The sequence below is a fragment of the Egretta garzetta genome, unplaced genomic scaffold, assembly GCF_000687185.1.
Source record: "Egretta garzetta isolate BGI_Z169 unplaced genomic scaffold, ASM68718v1 scaffold166, whole genome shotgun sequence".
NCBI classification, from domain to species: Eukaryota; Metazoa; Chordata; class Aves; order Pelecaniformes; family Ardeidae; genus Egretta; species Egretta garzetta.
The window spans coordinates 2,298,034-2,323,435 of NW_009260133.1; the positions used below are offsets into that span (position 1 = coordinate 2,298,034).

Sequence of the window (25,402 nt, forward strand, 5' to 3'; positions counted from 1 at the left end):
AGAGTTCCTGTACTGGATTTATCAATAACAATTTCTCAGAGTTCTGCGTTTAAAAAAAGTGTCAAGATGTATCATAGCTTCTGATTGATTGTCAGGTTTGCTATTTAGCTCTAATCTTCTGCAAAAATATTAACAATATAAATCTTTAATGGTTTTTTTTTTCCTCTGCTGATATAATTAATTTGTTACTGACATATAAGCTCTTAGTTCAGACTGGTGAGGGATGCTTATTGGAAATCCCTGTGTTGAACAAGGATAGTCCATGTGAGATGATGTTTTTTTTTATTACAGCAGCATCTAGAGGCTTCATCTGAAATTATATTTCCTCTGCTAGACACTGTATGAACATACAGTGAGAGACAGTACCTGCCCTACCTAACACCTCCCCCCTCCAAAAAAAAACCAAACCAAAACCAACAAAACCCAAACCACCAACACCCAAACATGTCACACAGATGCCAAGCTCAAATTATCAAAATAAACACATTTTGATAGTGCATATAAAGAAAAGTAAGATCTTGGAGATGACAACATTTTGTTTTAAGAAGCACAGAAGCATTTTCTGACAAGTACATCTCCTAGTCGGTCAAAGAGCCAATGCCAAAAGGTGCTTCAGCTGCGAAGCCTTTCAGGCAGGGTTGCTGGCTGGCTTACTATTTCCTAATTGCAAGGGCTTGTAAGGTTGCTATCCCATACATAGGACTCTTCTGTGAACTTTTCTTTTTGGTGATGAATATTTAGTCTACTTTTAAGAAAGGTAATATTCATGCAAAAACCATCTTTCTCCGATTTTTAGGATTTGAGTAAAAACTTTGTTCTATTATTGATTGAGACAGCAGGCAGTGACATTTTTATGATGGCTGTCAAGCTGAGAAATGGCATAGATGGGGAAATAGTGTTTCACTAGAACTTTTGTCTCTATTTGAGTAATTAATAAAAATCAACTTACTTAAGACATTTGGGCATGAATACAGAGATTAAGGACAACTGGTTCCAAAAACTTATTAGAAAAGAGAACTAAAATTTATCTTTAACTCGTGGCAAAAGCTATGGAATTTAAATTACAGGTGTAACTGAAGGATGGCATTCAAGTTTGTCATGTAGTTTTAAGAGAAGCATAGCTGGGTATTACAGCTGTGTATGTGTGTACATGCAGTGCACCTGAGCCATAAATTTCCTGGTTGGTGCAGGATGTCCCCAGTCAGTCATCTACATAGACAAGACAATAAACAATAAACCTAGCTGAGCAATGGGACTGACCGAACTGATGGCCTTCACAATGGCATTTGGCTAAATGTTGCAGGAACCCTCTAGGTGGGAATCTCAAGCTGTCCTGGAGATTCCACAGTCAGCTCCTGCTGTGCTTATGCTGATTTGTACTTTTCCAAGTGTTGATTAAGAACCTGGCAATGTCATGGAGACTCTCCAGGTAGTTCCTGCAGCAGAACTGACTGGGCTGCACCTAACTAAACCAGTTGCAAATAGTCCATAGGTGCTGTTCCTGCAGGTGCAGAAATGGTCACATGGTGTAATCTCTTGTACATAGTTAAGATATGTGGGTGGTCTCTTGTACATAGTTTATATCAATCAATAGCAATGGATCATGCACATGCTGCATGTCCATGTGGGCCAACAGGATTGTGAGATTTCAGCAAAACGAGTTTCCCACTGTGAAGGTGCTGTTGTAACTGTCCTCGCAATAGAGACTTCCGTTGCCATACAGAAAGCAACCATCATGTTTGAGAGATCTGATTCCTAAAGATACTAATAAATTTGTTTTCTTTAACAGTCACTCCCTCTGTCTTATGTCTCTGTCCAACAGACTCAAGAGTGGAGTTACAACTGGAGTATCTGCTCCAGTGTGGAAGTTGTAATCACTATCTGCAAACAGAGGCAAAATAAAAAATAGAGCAAGACAGCATGGAAATAAAATGTTAAATGCATTAGACCCTACATGAACTAAAAGTATCTGTCTTTCTCTAGGTGTCCTCGTTTCCCAAGAGTAGATCACAGTGTATAATTATAGGTAAAGGAGTACAAGTAGGTATAATGTGTGTAGATTTGACTCACAGAAATCTCATTCTGCACAGACAGTTAGTAAAAGACTTGAATGGCATGCAAGGGTAGAGATATTGAGATTTCACACTCTACAATTACCTGAGAGGTCATTATGATGGCATCACATGAACAACAAAGGTGCTGTTGGTAATCATGCATCATATGCATTTTATTTGTGGTTGGGGTAATGAAAGGAATTAATTCCCAAGGTAACTAATTTACATAGTCAGGAAGAAAAACAGAAACAGTCATTTTATGTGGACAGAATCATTGTTGTTCAATCAGCTACAATAATTACTCTAATTCTGAATTTAATTTGCATTACCTGGATTTGGTTTTCCAGTTTGATATTGTCTTGAATTGAAAAACCTAGAATAATAAACATTTAAACACCAGTAAAAAGTCATGTTCATGTTCTGTAAGTTAACAAAGATGAGGCAGTAATGCCAGCCATGAAGTTTTGTGCTGAGAATGGCTGTGCCAGATCCTTAGCTACTATCACATGTGTTCAACAGGGCTACACCTATTTTACTGACAGAGGATTTGTCTGAAAGTCCTCCAAAATTCACCTCACTAAACAATTTCCTTGTTCATCTTTGGCAACCATTTAACAGATTGATTAGTTAATTTATGACATTCACATATTTCCTAGAAAGCAGCTCTCTACCAAATTTTCCAGTCTTGATCATTCATGAATACTATCAATTAAAAGTGCTTAGATTAAAGCAAAAGTGAAAGAAGTCCTATGGCAATTTAGTGTTTTACTTAGTTAACCTAGCATCAATTCAGCGTTAATTTTTTATTCAATTCTTTTTGTACTTAGCAGCAGTGTGCTTTTACTTGTTCAAAAAGTATGTTCCAGATAGGTGTGAGGAACACTTGATTTTTATATTTTTTTTAAATATGATTTAATGAGTTTGGATTATACAAGATATGATTAAAAATTTGTAGAGCGGCAATTAATTTTTAACAAGTCTATGTAAAATGCAGCATAAATAGAAAATTAACTATGTAAGTCTCAGACTGATGAAGGTAAATTAGATCATTTTAACCATTCTTTTAAAATTTACACAGAAAAAAGCTTACTCTTGAATTATTGGTGCGAGTTGAATGCCGGGATCTTCACAGTGAAACCATTTTTCAAAGAGGACATTAGTTGATTCTCCAACATAGTATCTGACAAAGTAAAAACAGTGGTCAATCTTTTTATTTACTAACTGATCGGGGAGTTTCAGTCTTTTCAAGAAAATAGCTACCTGATGTTGTGCAAGAGCATGTGATTCTCAAGCCTGGTGTACTTTATTCTGAAGAATGGTTATATAGTGAAGCTTTCTGTTTCCCTGGTTAGCTCAAACTTCTATGGAGGGCCTTGTCAACCACAGACAAGTCACCAAATTCCTTTTGCAAACTTTTCAGATTTAATCCTGGAAATGATTGGTGCCATAGTCCCTTGGGACCACGTGGTATGGTCTGCATGTAGTATTGCAAAAATAACTGGCCCCAAATACTATTTCCAGTAACTGCTTCCATGCAGCTGTGAGATAAATGCTCATATTTAAGAGTCAGCTTGCTTATTGCCCATGCATGGGCTGATGAGAAAACAAGGTGGCTTATGGACTTGTTTGCAAAAAATAGATGGTTGTCAGCTGCGTAGAGTTGGGAATTGTTTTTTAGCTTGCCTCTGAAGAGGAACTTAGTGCTTCACTTACATTATTGTAGGTCTCAACAAATAAATAAATTGCACTGAGATCAGCAGGTCAAGGTTGCTGTAATCTATGAAATGGTAAATATAGAATTTACCTACAGATTTAAAAAAGACTGCAGGGACTGGCAAGGGACTGATGGTCCAGTACAGTCACTCATATTGTGACTGTTTGTAAATAGGTCCTGTGTGTCCTTTGGGTTAAGGTCACTGGAACGTGTGAATGAAGAGGGGAAACAAGGCTTATACAATCATACTGCACATATTTGTGTATTCACGTCTGTCTCATGTATCTATATACATATTGTCCAGAAACTTCCTAAGAGCTCCCTGGCTCCTCAAGTTTTGCAAAAACAGGGTACTTAGAAGAGAGTAACATTATCAATGGCTCCAATATGGAAAAAGCTGTGCTACAAGCACAAATTTTGAATGCAGAGAATCTACAGAGATTACAATTGTCTTGCTTGGGATAAGGCTTTGCACCTGGGAAGGACTTTGGACCTTACTGGGTGTTAAAGAATCCATCCACACAACTAACATCAAACTTAGTTGTTTCTGTACTTGTTTATCATAGGGTTAAGATTAGCTAGTGCATTTTTCTTATAGTACAAAGCATGTAATCATTACTTAGGTTGAAACACTGGGGCAGGCTACTTGTTCTTCACTTGTACAATAATCGGCATGCTGGGGGCTCTGATTTATGACTGAGGCTTGTAGGCATGATAAATTATGGAACAGTAACATAATATTAGACCTTGAGTCAGCATACTTCAAAGTTTATTGTGACTTCCTCTTGTACAGTCTTTGCTGCAGGTGGCTGGGAGTGAAAAAGTTCGAGAAGATTAGAGGTTCTGGTTGTAAATCACCATCTCTCCCAGCAGCACACAGAGACAATGCAGGTTCAAAAGTATGACATGATTGTTCATTTCCAAAACTTCAGGCGTCTTTGTTCATTATGTCAGTGTGAAAACAAGGGCACTAAAAACCTGCAAGTGATTTATTTTTGGGCACCTGATTAGATATTTTCAATTAAGAGTGTGCTTTGTTAATCCAATTATTTTTTTTCTACCTACAAACCGTATGGTAGCTTTTAGTTTAATTTCTCCCCAAAAGCATGACTATATCAGAGTGCAAATCTCTAGACCTACCTGGGATCCCTAAAAAGGCATTCAGCATCTCTCTAACTCACACCATTCACAGACTTCATGTACAAGGTAGGTTATTTACTTAAAGTTACCTCAAGCTACTTATGTTCTCTATTACAAATAAATATTGTTATCTGAATCACTGGCCAATTGTTTCTAGCTCAAAATATCTTTCTAATAATGTAAGTGTCCACAATACACAGACCCACAATGAAAGGGAAAAAAGGGACAAGTGCATAGATGAACAGTGTTTTAAATGAACTGGATTTGTCTTTAGCTTGGAATCCAATCAGGTGATTTTTTGAATGGTCCCTTTCTTAGTTTCTTATTTCTTTCTTTAGCCTTTTTTCTTTGAATGGAAAAGTATATCTTTCTAGCTCCATATATTTGCAACCTTCCCAGTGTGACACTGCCCATGCGACTATCAAAACTGTAGGCAAAATGACAGAAACAGTACATTACAGATACTACCACAGTTTTAAATCTTTATAAATTACATAAATAGTTGTAAACATCCTTTGGTCAGTTGTATCTGTTTAATATCAAAACAGCTTTCCTAACTCCGCTAATGTTACTGCTGTGACTTGCCTTCTTAGACTTATGAATTCTGTATGACCACAGGATAAGGCTTAGTCCTGCTCCCACTAGAATACAAAAAGTAAACCTGTCACTGAGGACATTCTCATTAGGCAGTAAAAGCTAGGCAGAGGTGTGTACCATGTAGAGGGGGTAGTGTTAAGAAAATTGACTTTTGTTTCCAGCGTCCCACTTGCCAGGAAAGTTCTTCATCTTTCTGCTTTCAGTGTTTACAAAGGAATTAATGTTCTGCTCGCTGGAATTTGATAAAAACAATCTTTTAAAATTTGTGTAGTTACAGAGCTCTGAGATTTTAAAACTTAAGGTGATAGTAGTAGGCAATACATAAGTAGATAGCTATAACCACAACATATATTTAAGACATTTCAACATGTTCCTTGTTTAACTAAATGAAATGCTAAATGAGTTCTCTGTTTATGTGTGTGTGGATAAAATTGGTACAAAATTGCCAGAGTGAATCTGATAATTTATCAGGAAGGTAAAATACAGTACTGTATTGACATGAGAAATTAGTTTATATTATGAATCCTAACAGATTAGCCAACAGTTTATACTTCACCTGAGCCCATCAATTTCTGTCTTTAATCTTTCCCTCTCAATCACAAGACCCACAGTGTTTGCGTATCGCTGAGGAGAATGGGGTATCCTAGCAGGCAGGAGGAACATCTGTTTAAAGAAATGGGAAAGCATCAGTGTCAGGAAGTCTTTGCTCTTTGCATTGTCCTTCCCCTGTCCCCCAACCTGCAAAATCCTCTGCTCCTTGCTCCACTTTTCCCCTGCTCTTTGTTGATCCTGTGTTGCTCCTTTGCAGCTGCACCCACTTTGGTACCAACAGCCCAGCAGAGACTGTTTCTTGCTTTCTCAGTGAATGATGACCATTGACTCTGCAGTCAGCACTGCCTTTATGGCAGTCAGGTTCTCTCCTCCCAGTTTGCTCATCATTGCTAAGACACAATTGCAATGAAAATCTAACCAGTTAGTCATCTGGAATTTATAAATTTTCTGGAATTTCTGAGTAGCAGAAATGGAAATAAAATGCAAGTTTGTTGTCAGCTCAAGAAGATATCAAAACTAATCAACGATGTGTATCCCTCCAACACAGTAAGCACCTGTGATTGCATTATGAGGAGTGTTATTCTCTGCAGAATTAATTAACAAATATGAGGGGCTACTTACTCATGCAAGCGACAAAGTGAATAAGCAACATCTGGTTGGGAAAAGTCTATTACTGAAGCTTGAGAACAAACCTTTTCTTAGCAGCTATCTGACTGTCTAGGAAGGTGGTAAGCCTGTACTGTACTGTACTTCAGATTTCTTGGCCAAGTTTGGGCAAGTCATTACAATTTCAGTGTCTGCAAAGCAGAGCTAATGATCGTGGCTCACCAGGACTAGTGGCAGTCTCCCCACTCAGGATATTGTGTGCTCCTTTTCATTAATGCTTCTGGTACATGCCAAGATCTCAGCTGGATGTACTCCTCCAGTGTGAAGTGTACTACCAGAATCTCACTGTCTATAGGTTTGAAAACGTAGATCTGTTTCTTCATTGAAAATGTCGTAATACTTTTAATGACATCAAGCCATTGTGTCTAATATATGCCTTCCATTGTAAAGGCTGGCCCCACTAGATGTAATAACCCTTTCAAGGACTGAGTGCAGCTCAAGCTTGTGACGATAATGATGAGTGGCAGTTGTAGCACACCTAATAACGTGTAGTACCACCAGGTAAAATATCTACTCACACTCTCATTAAGAGCCCTGCAATCCATCCTTTAGCAAGCTCACACCTATAAGGAAAAACAACTGAGTGCAGCTGGATTATTTTTATCCATAAATTGCTCTCTTAAATCTATTCTCATATTGTGATGGTTGCAAAGGCCAGCTGTGAGGACTTAAGAAGGCTGAAAATAGCTGAATCTCTTAACTTTCAAAGTTCTAGGCATTCGCTTAATGGCATGTTTGGGTGGGTGGGCAGTATGTACCTGACAATGTGTAAACAAGACATGGCAGATTCCATGCCATGCAGGGGAATAAGAACTCCTCTTAGTATATTCCTGACTGTCTGAATGGGTATCCCAAATGCTCAGGGATATTATTATCTGTTACTGAAATTGTGAAATGTTGAACACAGTGTATTGTAGTTTGCTGTTAATTACATGGAATTTGCTATACTGCTTTCAAGGTGGGTTTTTTTTTTTTTTTTTTTATCCTGATGCTCTCTCTTGCACAGCAGGGATAGATTGATTTTTAAATAATTCATAAAATACTAATTTAACATACCTATGTACAACAATAATAGAAAAACAACCCTGGTTTACCTCCCCTTCTCGGATGACAATGTCTTTTTGTTTTCCACTTTCAATTATCTTCAGACACATATCTCCTTTAACCTGGTAAAAAAGCTGAAGGAATAGGAAAATAATATTAAAGGCAACTACTCCAAAACATTCTGTACTTCATATTCTGTATATAAAGGATACATGTACAAATAGTCAATCCATAATTGCAAATATTTACAGGTTTTTTTTTTTCTAACAGTAAATAACAGACTTCCAACCTTTGTTGCTTTTGAAAATGTTACTAAATATGTGTTATTTCTGTTATCTTACATACATTTGACATTCTATCTAAGAGGTCTGTAACTGCTTATAGAGCTGTTCCGTGAACCCAGTGGAATTCCATTGCGCTGTCTTTACTCCTGGGAATTACTCTGTGTAGGGCTGGGACGTTATGGTTCAGACATCCGTTAATTGCACTGTTTAAGAAGCTTCATTTCAGATGTAGCAGGGTCCTCACTATTACGTCCAGTCAAATTAAATGTCACTCTTCCAGATAAACTCCAAATATTCATGCACGGGTTTTTTGGGTGTGGGTATTGGTTTTTTGTGTGTGGGTTTGGTTTTTTTTTCATTTTAATGGAGATTTCTCATATGAGAATCATTGCCCATTTGGAAGCTGTTCTGCTGTATTTCTGTGGATACCCTTGAAGCCCAGCAACAGCTGCTCTTCTTCCTCCTGTGTGTGTGAAAGGATTGCATTCAAAGCCTGTTTAAGAACGGAACCACTGAACCCATAATTCTGTCTTCAGTGACCCTTCCACAGCTCTGTTTTCAGAGTAGCTTTGTGGGGGCTCTGAGGCGCTCCATGTTTCATGGCAGAACTGTGCTATGATCTGTAAGTAGGTCTCTCTTTGACCTGGAATAATGGGCACATTTTTCCTTGTTTTATATAATACAGAGCAATAATATTTCAAAAAGTCAACTTTAATTTTCTGCCACTCTGCCAAGCTTCTATATGCTTTCCATGTTCTGTTTGCCATATCTAGAAACCAAAGAGATTAATTCATATAATTGCTAGTGCAGCTGAAATTGCCTGAAACCTGATTAAAAGTTAGAACTATAATAAAAATAATGTACGGTAATTCGCTACAATTATAGCAAAATGGAAAATAAATAGGGAAAATAAGAAACCATCTAAGTATATAAACCCCCTGAACTAAACCTTTTCCAACATTAGAAAATCCTTATTTTTTGAATTGGGAATATTTCTGAAACAGTTTTGAAATATTAATACATCCCCTGAGAATTCAAGAAAACACCTTTATGAACATAAGAAAGAATAAATATGCTGCCAAGGGATGAAACAGGAGAGACAACTGAAGATGTACTGGAAAAGAGCTCATGCTCAGAGCTCTTACACGGTGAAAAGGTCACCTTGTGCCAGGGACATCACCATGGATTATTAACTATAACTCTTGTCTCGATGATCACGGTGCCAGCCTACTTATCTTCCTTGCACTCCCCCATGTTCTTTTCCTGTCTTTTTCTTTGGTGTTACTGAATGACCGCATAAAATGCTGTTGTAGCCCTTAGAGCACATCGGGCAAGGCTAACAGCTTATTGTACAACAGAAAGTAATTTGAGCAGGGAAATGATTTCTCCTTCATTTCAAAAAAAAAAAAAAAAAGACTTGTCTAAGACCTCAAGATTCTGATGGATTATCACACAGGTCATTGGTAATATGGCACCGGTAATGCTGAAATTGAAAGATCCTTTTTGAAATGTTGAGCTTTGGAGTGTTATCTTCCCTCTAACTACTGAGGGAGCTATTACTGAACAGGAGTACAGGACATGTAGAAGAGGGAAAGGACAACAGAGGCAGAGGCTTACTCTGCTTATGACCATGAATCACGTGGCTAAGCAACTTTCTGGGAATGAGAGACCGGGAAGGGGAAAGGAGTCATCCAGTTCAGTCAGCATCACAGGCATAAGGAAAGATTCCAAACACTGAATTTTGAATTAAAAGACTTGTTTTGCAATGGGAAAGGAGAAATGAGGTGGGTTACACATTGTCAATAAAAGTGTTTTTCTGACTGAATTTAAATAGTACCTTTCACTATAAATTATGGTCTGTTCTTCAAAATTCTTTTTTGAAAAATGTCTGACTGCTTCAGTCATCCATAAATCATCTGATGTATCTGTGATTAATACAAGTGGCAGTAATTATTGATTCCTGTGCTTATATTACACCCTGAACTTTTAAGAAGAACATTGTCGACTGTTTTCTCAGTGAATTACAGTCCGTGCCCATTTCACAGGACAGTTTGGCAATACAGTATTGTACTGTCTTTTTGCTAGAATGTTATTTTTTTCTAAATGCTGACTGAGCTTTGCATTTGGGCAAATCTAACCTCTTCCTAAGTATCTCCTGGAAAAATCAAGGCCTGAGTAAGGAAGTACTGGGAGGGGGTCGGGGTGCACACGTGTGTGTCTGTATACATATGTATATAAACAAATAAGTATGCGTACAGTTCATGCCACCTTAAAAATATAAGCTTTCCTAGTTGGTATGGTTTTTACTGGGATAATCTGGTATCCATTCTCCACAGTAGTACTGAAAACTGAGGAAATGTGTAATACTCTCAATCTATTAGATTCTTATTAATGACAAGGTCTCTTGTTACATGTAAAATATATACATGTATTTTTGCAAAAAAGCCTACATTGCTACTGCACAATGGGTCAAAATTGGACATAGATTTGTCTTTCTGGGTGGCTCAGGAAGAAACAAAGGTCATTCACCATTCTTTTATTCCTTTTATTACTAAATACGCTTATTTGGGTTTTTTTATTTCATTAAGTTTATAGCTTCTTCTTTTCTTCCTTTCATTTTTCCAGACTTTTGCCTTTCCTTTAGCTTTCCTGCTTACTATGTGTCATCTTCCCATTAACAATTACACTAAAAACACCTCCTCTTACTAATTCTCACCTTACCTCTAGAAGTTGAGCCACCTAGAAGTCATTCTTTACCTTAAGCATAATGTTTTTTCATGACATTTCTCAATATGATCATTAAAACTGCAGTTATACCTATGAAAACTAAACTGGAAGTCCCTTAAGATTGAGAGTTTATTTTTTGACTCATTTCATTTTCCTTACATTCCCTTTACTGTAGGAGAATTACATCCTCCTTCCTTAGTCTACTTCACCCTTCTTTTTGATCATGCTTCAAACCTGATAGTATTGTGCTAAGCTGCAGTGAAAGGCAGCATGACCAGTGCTGAATCATCCTCAAGTCTGTAAAGGGGTATTTCACTCAATTATGCAGACTCATAAAATAAATTATGCAGGTATTTCTGGAGAAAATAGGTGGAGATGCAGAGAGGTGGGAGCTCACTGTTCCCTTCAGTGGAAGCATCACTCAAGCTACTTGACTTGGTAGGAATTCGTTTCAACAGGCTAGCAGAAAAGTGTGGACACTACCTTAAAAAGAGCACTGCCATCTCCACCATATTCATGTGGTGAGAACTGTATTGCTTCTTCATCCTAGTAGAGTAAAGAAGGAAGCATGCCGTAGGGGAAGAACACAGTATTTCTAATTGGTTTGCTTAGGCTAATTAAAAAACAAGTCTATTTTATGTACAGCAATGTATGCAATTTAATTTAGATCCACGTTTGATATCAAACTCTGCCTAGATGCAGGAGCCCAGAGCTCTGTCAGGGCTTTTGTAGCTGAGAGCTTATTCACAGACCTCTAAAGACACCTGCAATTTGCAGTGTACTTTGAGCACTGACTGCTTCTGAAAGTGGAATTTGAGATTGCTCAGCCGCTTCTGGGATTAGGCTCTGACTTGGCATATCCTGGCTTGTATTGCTTGTCAGATTGCTAAGTACTAAATTAATTTGCAGAGCAAATCAAATTCTGATGTGGGAGTAGAGCCTGGGTGTTCTCCAGACTTCAGTGGTGATTGATCTATCTGAGCACAGAAAAACAATTTTCTCCCTTTCTCATCGCAAGGTTTTTTGGCCATCAGAAGTCTGGGAGGCAAGCAGATGAGGAAGAGAAAACGATGTTGTGGGTTTTTGTTTGGTGGTTTGTTTTTTTCCTCTGCTCATTTACATGTCACCTGTGAAACCTGAATACTAGCCGAGACTCATCCCAACAATTTTATGCAGCAAACTTATTTCTGAAGACACAATCTTTCTGATGCAAAAGGATCGTCACTCTTATTACTCTGTAATAAGAACTTTGTTTCTTATTAAAACATTGAGTTCTCACCAGATAAATGGGGGGGGGGTTTAAAATTTAAAGAAGCAAAAAGATTTCTCTTGCTTTGCTGCAACTCATGTTATTAGTTTTATTTAGGAGATAAGCAGTGTAATATCACCTATTGGAATGCTCACCTAGCTTCTCTTTCCCCTCCTTAGGCATCCAGTAACCCCATACAATGCAAAGGCAGAATTGAGCTGCTTGGGAGGAATTTCTCAAAAGCATGCTGCCTAGAGAGCAACACACGCTAGAAGAAGGGGTCAGGCTTCATTTAAGCAGGTACTTTGTCAGAAACCAAAGCTAAGTCTTACTTGGGGGGTGTGTGTGTGAGGGGGAGAAAAAGAGAAATCAAAACTCAGGTTAGAAAACTCAGATGAGCTGTGGCAGATGTGACCTCGAACCTGTATCATGTTTCAGAGCAAGATGTTACTGTTTCTCAGTCAGACCATATAAATACGCTATAAGAAGCTGAAGAGATTGGTCAAGAAGATCAAAGTAGAGGGAATTTCTGTTCTGAGAGTCCTCTTCAGGACTGCCGTGTAAGGGCTCTGCTCTGTGGGGCTGCATCAGTACTTAGGTGGCTCTATCCATAGGAAACAACCTCGATGTTGAGTGCAGAAACTTAGGGTAAAATACACACAGCACAATGAGGAGCAGGGCTTTTAAAACCAAGCAGAATGCTGTGCCAATGCAAATGTGTTGCAGGTGGTAGATGAAAGGCCGATTTGAATTTCTCTGCATGGAACTGCACTATTTTATGTAGACTCAGCATCAGAATATAAATTGTTAAGAAATCAAAGTCAGTGAGTTGAGATTCATTGTGCTTAAGCAGTGGACTGAAGTGGGCAAAGAGACAGGAGCCTAACTACTTCTGTGATCCTAGATTTAGCTGTTGGCATATCTCACTTTTCCCCCAAAGCAGCCCACGCAATGCAGTAAATAAAATCTGAAATTGGTTTTACTATAGCTAAGCTTTCTTATGATCATGGTTTTTATCTGTCATTAACTTCCTCCAAAACATACAGCCCCCTTCGGTTTTCATTTACCTTATTTTTTGCAAGTTATGCAGTGAATTTATAAGATAAGTCTCGAGGTGTCCCCCCACCCCAGGCTTTGCAATGCTGAAACTCGCAAATGCTCCTGTCTGATGAGAAGTTCAAGAGATGAAGGTACGTCCAGGACTGCTCCCTGATACCTGCAATGCACCTGCTACCCCGTAGCCATGAGGGGTTGAGCATCACGTCAGGGTGACCACAGAAGCTTTCAGTGGTCTCAAGTTGACTACACAAGAATTGTAGTCACTAGTTCATGTAATCCAAAGCAGGTACATCGGAATAACGATTCCCAAGAAAACTCAAAAGACTAGCTATACAGCACAAACACTTTCTTTATAGTGCATATTAGGAAAGTTCTGTCTCTATAGCTATATAGGTGCATTCTCACAGCGGGGTTTTTGCCATGTTTCAATGGAAGATGCATTTCCCAAAGCAATTCAGTTTCATTTGGAGAATGAGTCTGACTTAGAGGCAGAGAATATCTGAGTAGACCTTTGTTGACTCCATCTCTATTCTGATGGAGAAGGGAGCAAGGGGGAACTTAACACTTAACAAATAAGAAAAAGAATGAATATGATATAGTGGCGAAGTCAAGACAAGCCAAAGAATGTGAATGGTTTATCTCTTGTAAGGTGCAGCTTCCTTTGGCTCCTTATAAAACCTGTCCAATGGAAAACAACGTCTCAGGTATGAGGCAGTACTTCTGTGCAGAAGGATGCCAAATAAGTAGTGCACAGAAAATTAAGAAGGAAGTGAAGTAGTACAGAGAAAACTAAGAAGAACGAAAAATGAGTTACATATTTAGGAAACTCCGGCTTGCTGAGAGGAGGAAAAAAATTGTGTGAGACTAGCTGACGTTTTAGCCTAAACAAATGTTCAGGAGACAATCCTAAAAGGCTTTGAAGAGAGTCCAAATCAAGCCTCCAGTTTTTCTTGTAATTAGCCAGTCACTGCTGGTCTTCCCGATACACCTGCACGTTAACAGCACCAGCAGAGAACAGCTCGGCGGCAGGGGGGTGCTCCCAAGCCCTCATCTCCGCATGTGAACCCCCCTTGCTGCTGCGAACTGCAGGCTGACAAGTGTAAGTTGTGCCACAGAACACGCTGAGCTCTGTGTCCTCCATGCCAATGGGCAGAAAATAATGAGCGAACAAACAATCCCAAATCTAAATTTCTTTTCTAAACCAACACTTCTTTGCTAGCAGAATAATACTGGTAGAATAGCATCAGCTAAATTTGCGTAAAGGATTTGTGGGTTTTCGCATTCATGATTTGGCCTGTTAACAGTATGCCTATACAGTTTGTCTTTCAAATTATCACTCGGAACTATAAATGAGCTTTTTACCTGCCAAAATAATGAGCTGGACATGGATTTGAATGGTTTTTTTAACCCCAAATCTAATTTAGGAATATGACATTTTACTAGGATACTCTCTGCCTCACAATTCTTCTCTAATGAAAAACACAGATCTAAAGGCTTAATTAGATCACAGGAAGGTGCAAATGTGTCTGACAAAAAGCTGTAGTAAAATGCAATGTATGACTCTTGTACTCCATAAAAGTGGACCAGATTGGCCCGTATATTAAACTGATATGTAACTGTTAACACTTCTGATGTGTATATTGCCAATTTTCTTATCTGATAGGAATTTTATGTTTCCATTTTTGGTTGCTGAGTAGTTGTGGGAAATTTTCTATGTAAATGAGGATGTATTGATACCTAAAAATCTTCTATCCAATTGAATTAGCAATAATGTATTATACTGCTGCATACTGATGTAAATTAGGCCTTTAAAGATGTGGCTAAGTTCTTATACTGTTTGAAAGTCACATAATGGGTTTAGGCTTATTAAAGGTAGGCCAAATTATTTTCAAACACTGAAACATCTTGCAAAATAATAATAAAAAAGAGGTAAATTATATTAATCTAACTTTCATTTTAAGGGAAAGGGAGGAGGAGATAAATTTAAAAAAAAAAAAAAAGAAACAGCACAGGAATGGGTCTGGGACAAAGGATAACCCAGTATGCGATGGGGAGATGCAGGGAGAGACAAGATCATAAAAAAAAGAAAAAAATACAATATATTTAATATTGTAGTACAGGCTATTGTACCAGTTAAACTTCAGCTTGTTTTTGTGTGTTCCTCTCTTAGTATATAGCTCTAATGTATTCTTCAGAGCAAGAAAGTAAATTAATTATGTAAAAGCAAAATGTTAAGTTACAGAAAAAATTATGTGGAATTGTTAACTTCATTATGTACCTTCACATACCTTTATTTTATGCTTTGCCAAACACTGATGTTGTTGACCTTGACAACAAAACTCACTCATCCTTTTTTAATCTAACATATATGTATAACAATATGCCATAACAGCAGTGTACAGATAGATATTCTTCTCAGTGCTTTCTGAGCAGCCATAGTACCGCACTTCGTTTTCCTCAGCTAAGTATCTCTGGAACTTCCTTGTAAACATATGGGGGATGCTAAATTCTTCTGGTTAGCAATGATCACTTCACATGCACTGCCCTGAGACCTGGCTTGCCTCCTTCCCAGCCCAAGCGACCTGCTGGCATGGTCCCGGGCGTTGCCAGAGCTCCTGCTGTGCAGCTGAGGAGAAGGGGAATAGCTGAGTGTGTTGGGTAACCTGGTACGTGACCGGGGGTGCCCATGCCCACAGCCATGGGTGGGCTGCGGGACCATGGTGGCAATGCAAAGCCTGCAGGAGTCTGACCGGGTAAGGTAGCAACTGTTCTTTCAGAGCGGTACGGTTATAATGACTATAAGCACCTGCATGGCACAATTTATAACAGAAAATTAAGGAAGGCTCTTTTGAATTGGTTGGGTTGGTTTTGTGAGAAAGGATTCAATGATAAGTAAACATAAACTCTTGGGTTTTTTTAAAAGGATTTATTGAACTTTACTCACTTCTGCCTTCAACTATCTAGATGCTTAGGCTTGGGTTTCCAAAGGTACTTAAAATTAGGTGGCCAAATTTTATTGGATTTACGTGAAATTAAATTACCCTGCTGGGAAGCAATGCAAATTGTCTCCCATCCTGAAATCCTTACTGCCAGGTCCCTAGTGTCCCCTTTCCCTTAGGGATCCTTCAGATCCAGTTGTGATACCTCTGACTCAGAGGAGTCCTCAGGCCAAGCAGACAATTCCATGAAAAAGGCAGTAAACAAAGTAGATGTAAATTCTTACATTTTTGGTAAGTTTCTACTCTTTCTTCCTATATTCTGCATTTGGCACAATGGCTACTCACAACTCAAAGCAGTGGGACGGCCTTCTTTTGATACAGAAGATGTGCAGATGTGATTTGAAAAATATTTAAAGACTCTATTCTTTAACCTTCCAAACCCGAATGAAAGCTGAAAATGTCCAGAAAAGTATAATTTTAAGCCAATAAAAATGTTTAATTTTGATTTTTGAATGTAAAAGTCACATTTGAATTATAGATTGATCTTCTGCAACAAAATATCACTTTAAAAATACCGTTACCTTTTCCAAAGTTTTGTTCCAAAATGTTGAAATGAGACATTTTGATATGTTAGAATGCTTTCTCTAGTTTCCTGTTGGAAATGAATTATAGCAAAATAGAACTGATCTCATGTGCTTGTTTCAAAGGAAATGCACAGATGGTGTATGGTTCTGGTGAATGATTCTGTTTAAGTCTTTGAATAGATCTAATAAATACAAGCTATTCCATAGCTGTAGCTTCAAAAGTAGCTGCATTTTAGTCATTATAGATAATTAAGACAGTAAAATATAAACAACCTGTAGGTTACCTCTTCTCCTTCTTCAATATGATAATCCTTCCTATCATTTGGCCCTCCAACAAACATCACATTCAATTGATGGCGATGCCTAGAAAAGAAAGGCACTTTTTAAAGCTACCTCCACTCACGGTGTTCTTAAGTTCACGTAAGTTTTTTTTTTTTTAATACTTTGACAACAGTGAGTCAAGGAAACAATACTGAGTGACAAGCAACATCCAGAATGAGAACTCAGAAGACCTTGGATGCATCTCTCCTCTCTGCCACTGTCCTGCCGGGTGACCAGCTACCTCCCTCCTGCTGTTTCAGTGCCACCAGCCATGAAAAGGGGACAATGACAGTTACCAGCTGTGGAAAGAGCTCTGTACTGTAAAGATTGCTACATAAGAGACAGGAACGACAGGAAAACGTCTTTTCAATGTGAGCTGATTAGATCAGGATTCTGTAAAGGTAAAATACTTTTTAAGGTTAATAAAGGTAAAATGACACTTTTTTTCCCATTGGTAGAATTTACTAGAGATACTGATGGTAGGAATTATCAGCTAAATTCTCTTCTATTTATACTGGTTTTGCTAAGGTGGAACAACATGATTTCATTGTGGTTGTGGTTGATTCTGAAAAGGAGATTCAAGCCCTTTATCTTAACTCTGCCCCTTTTAAGAGACAGATGAGCACTTCTCTCAGCTGGTACAAAGAACAAATATCATCCCAATTATCTATCAGCTCACTCACAATAATGCAGCAGTAAGGTAGCACGGTTTCATTTGCTAAAAGACCCTGTAAATCAGGCCTGTTAGTTGTGATTCAAAATTTATCCTTAAGCTCTTTTTGACACATGAACTAGGGACTGTTGACCTCTACTTTTGAGTGAGGAGATCCTGGGCAATACTTGGGCTAACGGGAGATCCTAGTAACACAGAACCAGTAGAACCACGCTCCCCTGCAACACAGGGAAGAAGGATGTGCCTCTGTGTCAGAACCTTGTAAGCCTGAACATTTACATTTGATCTGCTACTATTATCATCTTTGCTTTGAAAAGTATTTAAATGATACTGAACAACACAGTAGGGATTAATATAGCAGAAATAACAAGTAACAGCGACAAATTCGTTGGTCAAATAAAAGTCTAAAGAAGTAAATTAGATTACAATTCTTAAATTGACTATTTTCACCATAGGAAGCTGTATACATTATAGAACCTGGCTTCATGCCCATATCCTAAAATAAGGAACTGAAATCAGAACTGTTTGTACCATGCAGATTTAATATTTGTTTTCAAAAATGCACTGTAATACTTCTGCGTTAATGAACCCTTCTACTAGAGAAGGGCAGGAGGACCAAAACAGTAAGAACAGAGCTAATAATTAATGAAATAAATCAAAATCAACCCTGGAGAATAAAATAAGAGAAAGACAATCTATGGGTATGTTGTAGCTTACTTTTAAGATGAGTTAATTTTTTACAGAAACCCATACAGTTTCATTATTAATTCAATAACTGGAAGTGAAAATATTGCTCTAAAAAACCATTGTTGCTTAACTTTTTGTTTGGCCAATCTACCATTAATTCTGTTACCCTATGGATTTAGCTGGTTTTTACATAATAAACCGTCAACCATGAGATAATACATCCTATCATTAACAAGTACATAATGACACCATCAAAAAATTCCAGCTACCACATACAAACAGGAACCCCAATAGGTTTGTTTGTCCATACTGCTAAATAAAGTTGTCTGGTTAATATAGCTGTCAAGTTAAGAAGAAAAATCGTAAGGAAGGAAGGCGGTTTCAGTTAAGACCACCAAAGTCCAGTTAGAGTATCATAAAGGTTTCTGAGGTGTGAAAATTACTTGATTGCATTATTTTTAGAATGAGGTGCTAATCAATGGCTTATTAAGTTTTTCATATGGTTATATTTCTCCTCTTAATCACATTAAAAAAAATGGTACCAGCAAGCAACCTTTTAAAAAGTCTCAAGACAATGAAGAATCAGATAGTCCATGACCACAGTTCGGTCTCCTTATGGTAAGTATCATATTCTGAACTCAAAGAACAGCTTTGAAAGTACCATAGCTACCCTGTAAAAATCAGGTATGTTGAGGGTTCTGCTTTTGCAAAAATTGCTCATTGTTGAGGCTGAAAAGCATATAAACTTGCAAGATAGTGTCATTAGAATACATCTAATTAAATTGCAGCTTTTACATTGTATGCTTTTATTGACTCTGGTAAAACAGGTAGCGATTCAGGAATTGAGGTTTTGGTTTGAAATCCCACATAGGTATTTAAAATTTTTTATCCTCTCAAGTGTATGGAACACAACTGAATAAAAGCTTGAAGGCCATAATAAATTTAGACACCAAAGGTCCTACTTATTTGCTGTAAGACCTAGATTTTAACTGTTAATCCTCCCTTGAAACACAGGATCATAAGTTACTTAAATGTTTTGAGGTGGTAGCTTTCCAGTGATGTAGAAGGCAGTAAGAAAACTGCCTTACACATCTCTACTCGGAACATAAAGGATCAAAGCCTCTGGAAAAATGTTGTAAATCTAGTGTCACTTCTTGGAAAATCACCTAAAACCTTTTTTTGAGAACCCTGAAAACATTTAGATAGCACCAGGAGCAGGTGGTGAGAGACTCAGAATCCATGTAGTAGATGGCTTTCCTCTCCTTCTTCACAGGCTGAAGCTTTGTTGGAAAATAGATTAATTTTTTTAATCTATACGAATTTTATCACAAAAAATGTTCCTTGTTTCACTGTGGCTTCTTGCAATGTATATGGGGAAGACTTGTCAACGCTGAGTATTTAGGGATCTATGCGACTGTCTGACCTCTGATAGATGTCACGTTCCAGAGTTACTTCAGGATTACATAGAACTGCCAGTAGGGGGTGCAGAACAGTGCAGTAATGACAAAAAAGTTCAACTTACTGATGAAGAAAGAAACCCGTGAATATTCCACATACTGTAAAATACTAAAATTTTACCACCATCATTGGTAAGCTTTAGAAATGGCTATGCTTTACAACAAGTTTCCTAAATCCATTTTGAAAATGAAAGAAATGAAAACACTCATAAGGAGAAGACACTTTCCTCATTCTTTCCCACCGTGAAACTGTTGTAGTGATTCAAATTTCATAATTTCTCCGTTAAATGTACAACTGTAGTTTCAATACAGTCATCTCAGCAAGGATGTGCCTTTACCTTATTTTTGTCTTGCAATCGTTACTTTGAAAAGTAACCCTTGAACCTGTGAATGGAATTAGTCTCAGTGCTACACTACTTCCCATTCAGCTTTTGAATAGAGGTAGCACTTCAGGGTAGGGCAAGAAGCACATTCTTCGGTGTTTTTTTTAATGATTAAAGTTGCAAAGCAAGATTTAAAATAAATAAAAACAAGAAAAATGCTTTGTATTTTCTTTATAAAACCTGGGTTTATATTACTCTTTAAAGAGAATCCTTTCTTATGAAAGCCTTCTGTACATAGAGTTTTGGACAAAATATGTTGTCCTCATCTTCACTGACAAAAAAACATCCTTGCTAACCTTGTGACTAGAAGGTGCCACATGTTGGACCATTTACACTGGAATTTGCTCATAAGTTTTGACACTGAGGATATGCATGCTATATAACTGCATAATCCCCACACTTTTTTATATTAGCTGTATCATTCAGAATATGGTTTGCAGCTCTAAGGTGCCAGTCAGTGCTCTGAAACACTGCTTCTCCAGCCTCCTGATGAACAGAGGGTCCTACCCTGCCTTTACAGCTCTGGAAATGCCCTGGAAATCTGCTCCTCCAGTGCGCCTGCCCTACGTTCCGCCTTATCTTTCATTGATATGTCCCACTAGTTTTGATTGCTCCTGCAGCTTTGGCTCCTCTGCAATGTTGGGATGACTCTCAGCAGCTCTAGCAGCTGTTTCAGTTGTAATTTGGTAGCAATAATCTGTTAGCTAAATCTTATCATTTGTGGATATGATGCCATGTCCTCCGATTCCTATGAGTTTATTGTCACAGGGCCCGATACAAATTTCCTTAACTCAGCCTAACCACCTACAAGAGACTTTGAGTTGAGGCAAATATCTTGTATTCAAGTTGATCTTTACAGCTTCTGCATAGTTACTGCAAAACAGATTTCAGTCACTTTCTGTTCTTCAAAACAGCATTCTGACTGACTTCAGTCTGAGAGGAACTACAGTTTCTTACGAATCTTCATCATGCATGCATTTTAGCAGCTTGCTCTTATAGCTAAGAATATTTATATATCTAAGAACTGAGTAAAAAAAAAAAATTATCTTCATTTACTTACATAAGCTTATTGCACACCGGTGGCAAAAAGGCAGCTTTGTTTTCTTCTATCCATTTTTGTACATTTACAAGAAGCTCCATGGTCCATCAGCTATGAAACTTCTGACAGAGATACCAGAGTTTGCAGAGGGCTCTTTCCGTGAGCAAATGGGGATGTGACTCCATCCCCAGAGCTCAGAGGATTGGTTGGTAGAAGAGGTGTCTTCAGGCTTGAGTGTCCAAGGGGACAGACCCATCAGCCAAAGGTTACTTCATAAAGGTTACTAATGTTCCAGCAGCCTAGCTAATAATTGACTAGTGTTTAAAAATATATATTTTCATTGGACTCATTCTGCTTACAGAAGGTTTCTTAATTATCTTCACTGACTGAACTGGAGTGTCTGTGTTACCTGTCTACAGAAATTGCCTTGTTACATAGACAAACTGAGAGTTAGGAAAACAGGCAAGACTTGGGCATGCATACCCTTCAAGTCTAATACAGAACCAGGTTTCAAAGCTAAATGCAAGCTGAGAGCACTTGCTCACATTTCAGTTACATATATTATACATAAAAAGTTTTTGTATACATGCATAACTATATATAGGTGTTTCAAGCTTGATAATAGAGGCCCATTTCCTTTTCCCGCTTCCCCTCAACCTTATTAGGTTGAATGCTTGGGGGTGCATGTTTGAAAATATTAGGATCATCTTCTGCTAGATAACAAAATTAAAGATGCCTCGCATTTGTAAGACCAAAAGCAGTTGTTCACAAATGCTCATTTTAATTTGATCCACTCTTTGCCAGTGTTATAGCAGGGCTTGTTGAAGAGCTGGACGTTGTTTTGTGATGCCCTTTGGGAAAGTGAAGCATACTGTCATCAAATTATCAGGCAAACAAGAAACTGAGAACTACCAGGCATTCCAGATCTGTATTAGTCTTTATTGCCTCACTAGTTTCTGTTCAACATCTACTTAGCTCCTACAGGGCTGCTCCCTCTGTTCCCTGCCACCCCTCATTTTTTAATAAGAAAATGTATAAACATTTATTTTCAGACTTGAAATGCATGAAGTGGATGGTAAACAAAAAACCCTAAGACATTACAAAATTTTAGCATTTTTCAGTTGCTCTTGACATAGCTTAGTCTTCCGATTATATCTACGCTGTGCTTAGTGGGTGAATGTGTATGGGTATAAGATTACTATTTGTTTAAAAGTGAGTGGTACATTCTCATGGTTTGCACATATGAGCAAGGCAGCTGCTGGACTGAAAAGTCAGTATGCTGGGACAGTACAAATCTGGGAGTTCTCTAGCTTATAGCATTATAATTTTGCAATGGAAAAAAGCAATGCAATGTGAGTACCATGCTCTTATGTGTAAGGATGACCCTGTTTTACCTTCATCTCTATCGCTTCTTTGCAGTTTAGTTTAAACTAATTACATAATTGATCAAAAAAAATCCATTTATTTTGGGATAAAAAGATCCACATGTAGATTACAGTTCCACTATATTAGTTCAATCGCAATGGGACTGGCAATAATTTCCTCTCAAATAAGCCCAAAGTAATTATTATTTCACTCAAGTAATGTGGGTTTTTTTTGATAATTATTTATCACAGAAAATTTCTACCACCAGAATGGCTGTGGTGAGACACCAGTGCATAGCAAAGTCATTAGGCCTGGTTTTGGAGCTACAGAAAGGAACATTTCAGTGCTTTTTGTACTGTAGGCTGCTAGCATGCTATGTAGCTGTGAAGGAAAGGGATCTTCTACTTAAAATGCACTTTCACTTAGGGGATGGTGACCCAGCCTGGTGGGACCGGGAGAACTGAAGACATTATTTTCATGACCATGGTTTTGCAAAGCTTTATGTCTTCATTACTAACGTGTATTGCAGAGCAAGACTCCCTTTGTCGGCCATGAAAACAAAGAGATTGTAGAAAGCCACAGTAGGAAAAATCACAGATCCTGGAACTGAAAGAGCCAAGCCTTGTTCACCACCATATTAATGTGCCCATTTTAACTGCAGGGCTATTGTCTGCAATCCCTAATCTAATGCCTAGCTTCCACTTTTTTCCACCAGGCAGAATACAAGGCACTAGTACCTGCAGAGAAAACCATCTCAGCTGCAGACTGATAAATCCATTTTCTGGCTAGTGAGGTATGGAAACCTGATAGCTAGATCTACTCAGGGAGGAAACAAATGCAGTTGACTTCTAAAATTCACCATTAGTATGAAGCTGAGGTTACTATCACAGGGTAGCATTTTCTGCAACCTTTTGAAATGAAGAGGTTTTGAAAAATGCAGTTAATGGTCTCTCCATGCATATAACAGGTATAAGGGAACACTGTCTTTTTTTTTTTTTTTTTTTTTTTTTTGAGGAGGAGGTCTAAGAAATGGTCTGCATGGCCTGGAAGAACTGGGCCATGAAACCCTATTTGTGTGAAGTGTATTGGAGAGGCCAGTGTTGCAGTCTCTCTGAGACTCAAGTAAATAGGTTTAAAAGTTGGACTAGATCATCCTTGAGGTCCCTTCCAACCCAGGATTCTATGATTCTATGAAATATGTACACCTCATGACCTGATTGGGGCCTGGATTCTTCTTGCTAGGCTACTTCACAGTGACTCTTCACATCCATCAAAGCCTGTTCCAGTAGCTGGGGTTTCTGCTTTCACTTTCGGCTCAGATCCTTCCGTTTATGCAGAGGTAAGTACTCGATTTGTCAGCTTTTGCTGCCGGAGAAGCGCAAGACTACTGAAGCACAAAACTGCTACACAAAACCAACCCATCTCTTGCATTGAGGGTGCAGGAAAAAAAGTGGTAGTGGAAAAAACTGAGTTTAGGACAGCACCTACTCTACTTTTCTACTTTCCTCAACCACCAGACCTATAAGATACTTAAATTTACTAGCTGGTGTCCAGCAAGCAGTATACACTAACAAAAAGCACCTAAGCTAAATATTGTGTTTCTAGTTAGAAGCGGTATTCAGGTTTGTTGGCCAGGATTTTAATCTGTATTAAAGTGATATTTGCTCATTTTTCTGTTTCTCCCCATATATTTTTTTTTTCTCCTAAAGAGCTGATGATGAAGACCTGGAATGGTTTAGAGCCCCTGGGAAGGGGAAACAGACCATAAAGCTAGTAAGCATGGATGCTGCCTGCTCTGCTCTGTCCTTTCTACTCTTGAAAGCAAACAAATTGAAAATTGTCTCTTAAGCCTTGCCTGTTTTCATACTCAGTGCCAACAAGCGTTCTGAAAAAATCTTCACAAGGGGAGGTTTGCATTCACCAGCAATTTGAGGACAAAATCCTTTTAGTATCATTTCAACTTTGACTTTCTGAACCTGTGCAATATAGAGACTGATTTATCTACATTGGTGTTAAAATAACAGAGCTACGCTGAAGTGATAATCTGGAGATCCTGCAAGCAGCAGGAAGAAAGTAACTTTCTGTGGCAATTAGGGCAGCTTTAACTTCTGCTTTTTTTTTTGTTTGTTTTAAAAAATTGTGAAGAAATAATGGAAAAAGGAAGACATAGACATGACTAAATAATGCATTCCACCCGAACACACTCCCTATTTTTGGTCAATTCTGTGCTTTTTCTGTTTGTTCTTTGAGAACAAATACAAATGAAGTACATTTTTTTAAAACAAAACCCAAATTCTTTGTATTAAAAAACTCTCTACAGCTGCTGAAACCACAAATTCAAATCAGTAACAAACTTACTACTTGAACCCAAGTAAAGTTATGTTCCCACAAACTAATTCACGTGGCCAATTTTCACTGCTCTTTTCATAAACATGCTACCAAGGGCCTCAGTCTCTCTGGGGACAAACACGAGAAGCAAGTGAATCACATAGCACAATGGAAGAGTTAAAGATCCTGCAAAAACTACTACAATCTTCCCTGTTATCACTGTTACTTTTTTAGGACGGCTGATTAAATACAACGAGCAGTGATTATCATCTATATAAACACCAAAATTAGACTCGCTGAGTTCTCCCTCTTGCCTGAGTCTAAGGTTAAATCTGCAATAAAGAGCTCATCTTTATGTTTGCAGCTTCAGCTTTGATTCTTCACGGCATTCTTGTACTTGCCAAAAAAAGCACTTGTTTGGATGAAATTATGTTTAGAGCAATCTTTGCATGGTATAGAATATTTTATTTTCCAGTGTAATGATGTGCTTCTAAGGGTAATGAAGGCAGCTGCCGTTTTCTGGTATGCCAACTAAACCTA

General features: G+C 38.1%; 1 protein-coding gene across 1 annotated transcript in view; it reads right to left on the reverse strand.

Moving 5' to 3' along the window:
- The window catches only part of HAAO (3-hydroxyanthranilate 3,4-dioxygenase), a 36,204-nt gene extending 14,934 nt beyond the window's left edge, over nucleotides 1–21,270 (reverse strand). The window contains exons 1-6 of the mRNA XM_009641593.2: nucleotides 21,191–21,270; nucleotides 16,894–16,972; nucleotides 7,818–7,901; nucleotides 6,062–6,168; nucleotides 3,145–3,234; nucleotides 2,384–2,427 (exon numbers count right to left, since the gene is read on the reverse strand). Of these exons, the coding sequence (XP_009639888.1) occupies nucleotides 2,384–2,427; nucleotides 3,145–3,234; nucleotides 6,062–6,168; nucleotides 7,818–7,901; nucleotides 16,894–16,972; nucleotides 21,191–21,270 (484 nt within the window). The remainder of the gene's footprint in view (nucleotides 1–2,383; nucleotides 2,428–3,144; nucleotides 3,235–6,061; nucleotides 6,169–7,817; nucleotides 7,902–16,893; nucleotides 16,973–21,190) is intronic.
- Nucleotides 21,271–25,402: the final 4,132 nt, after the last annotated feature.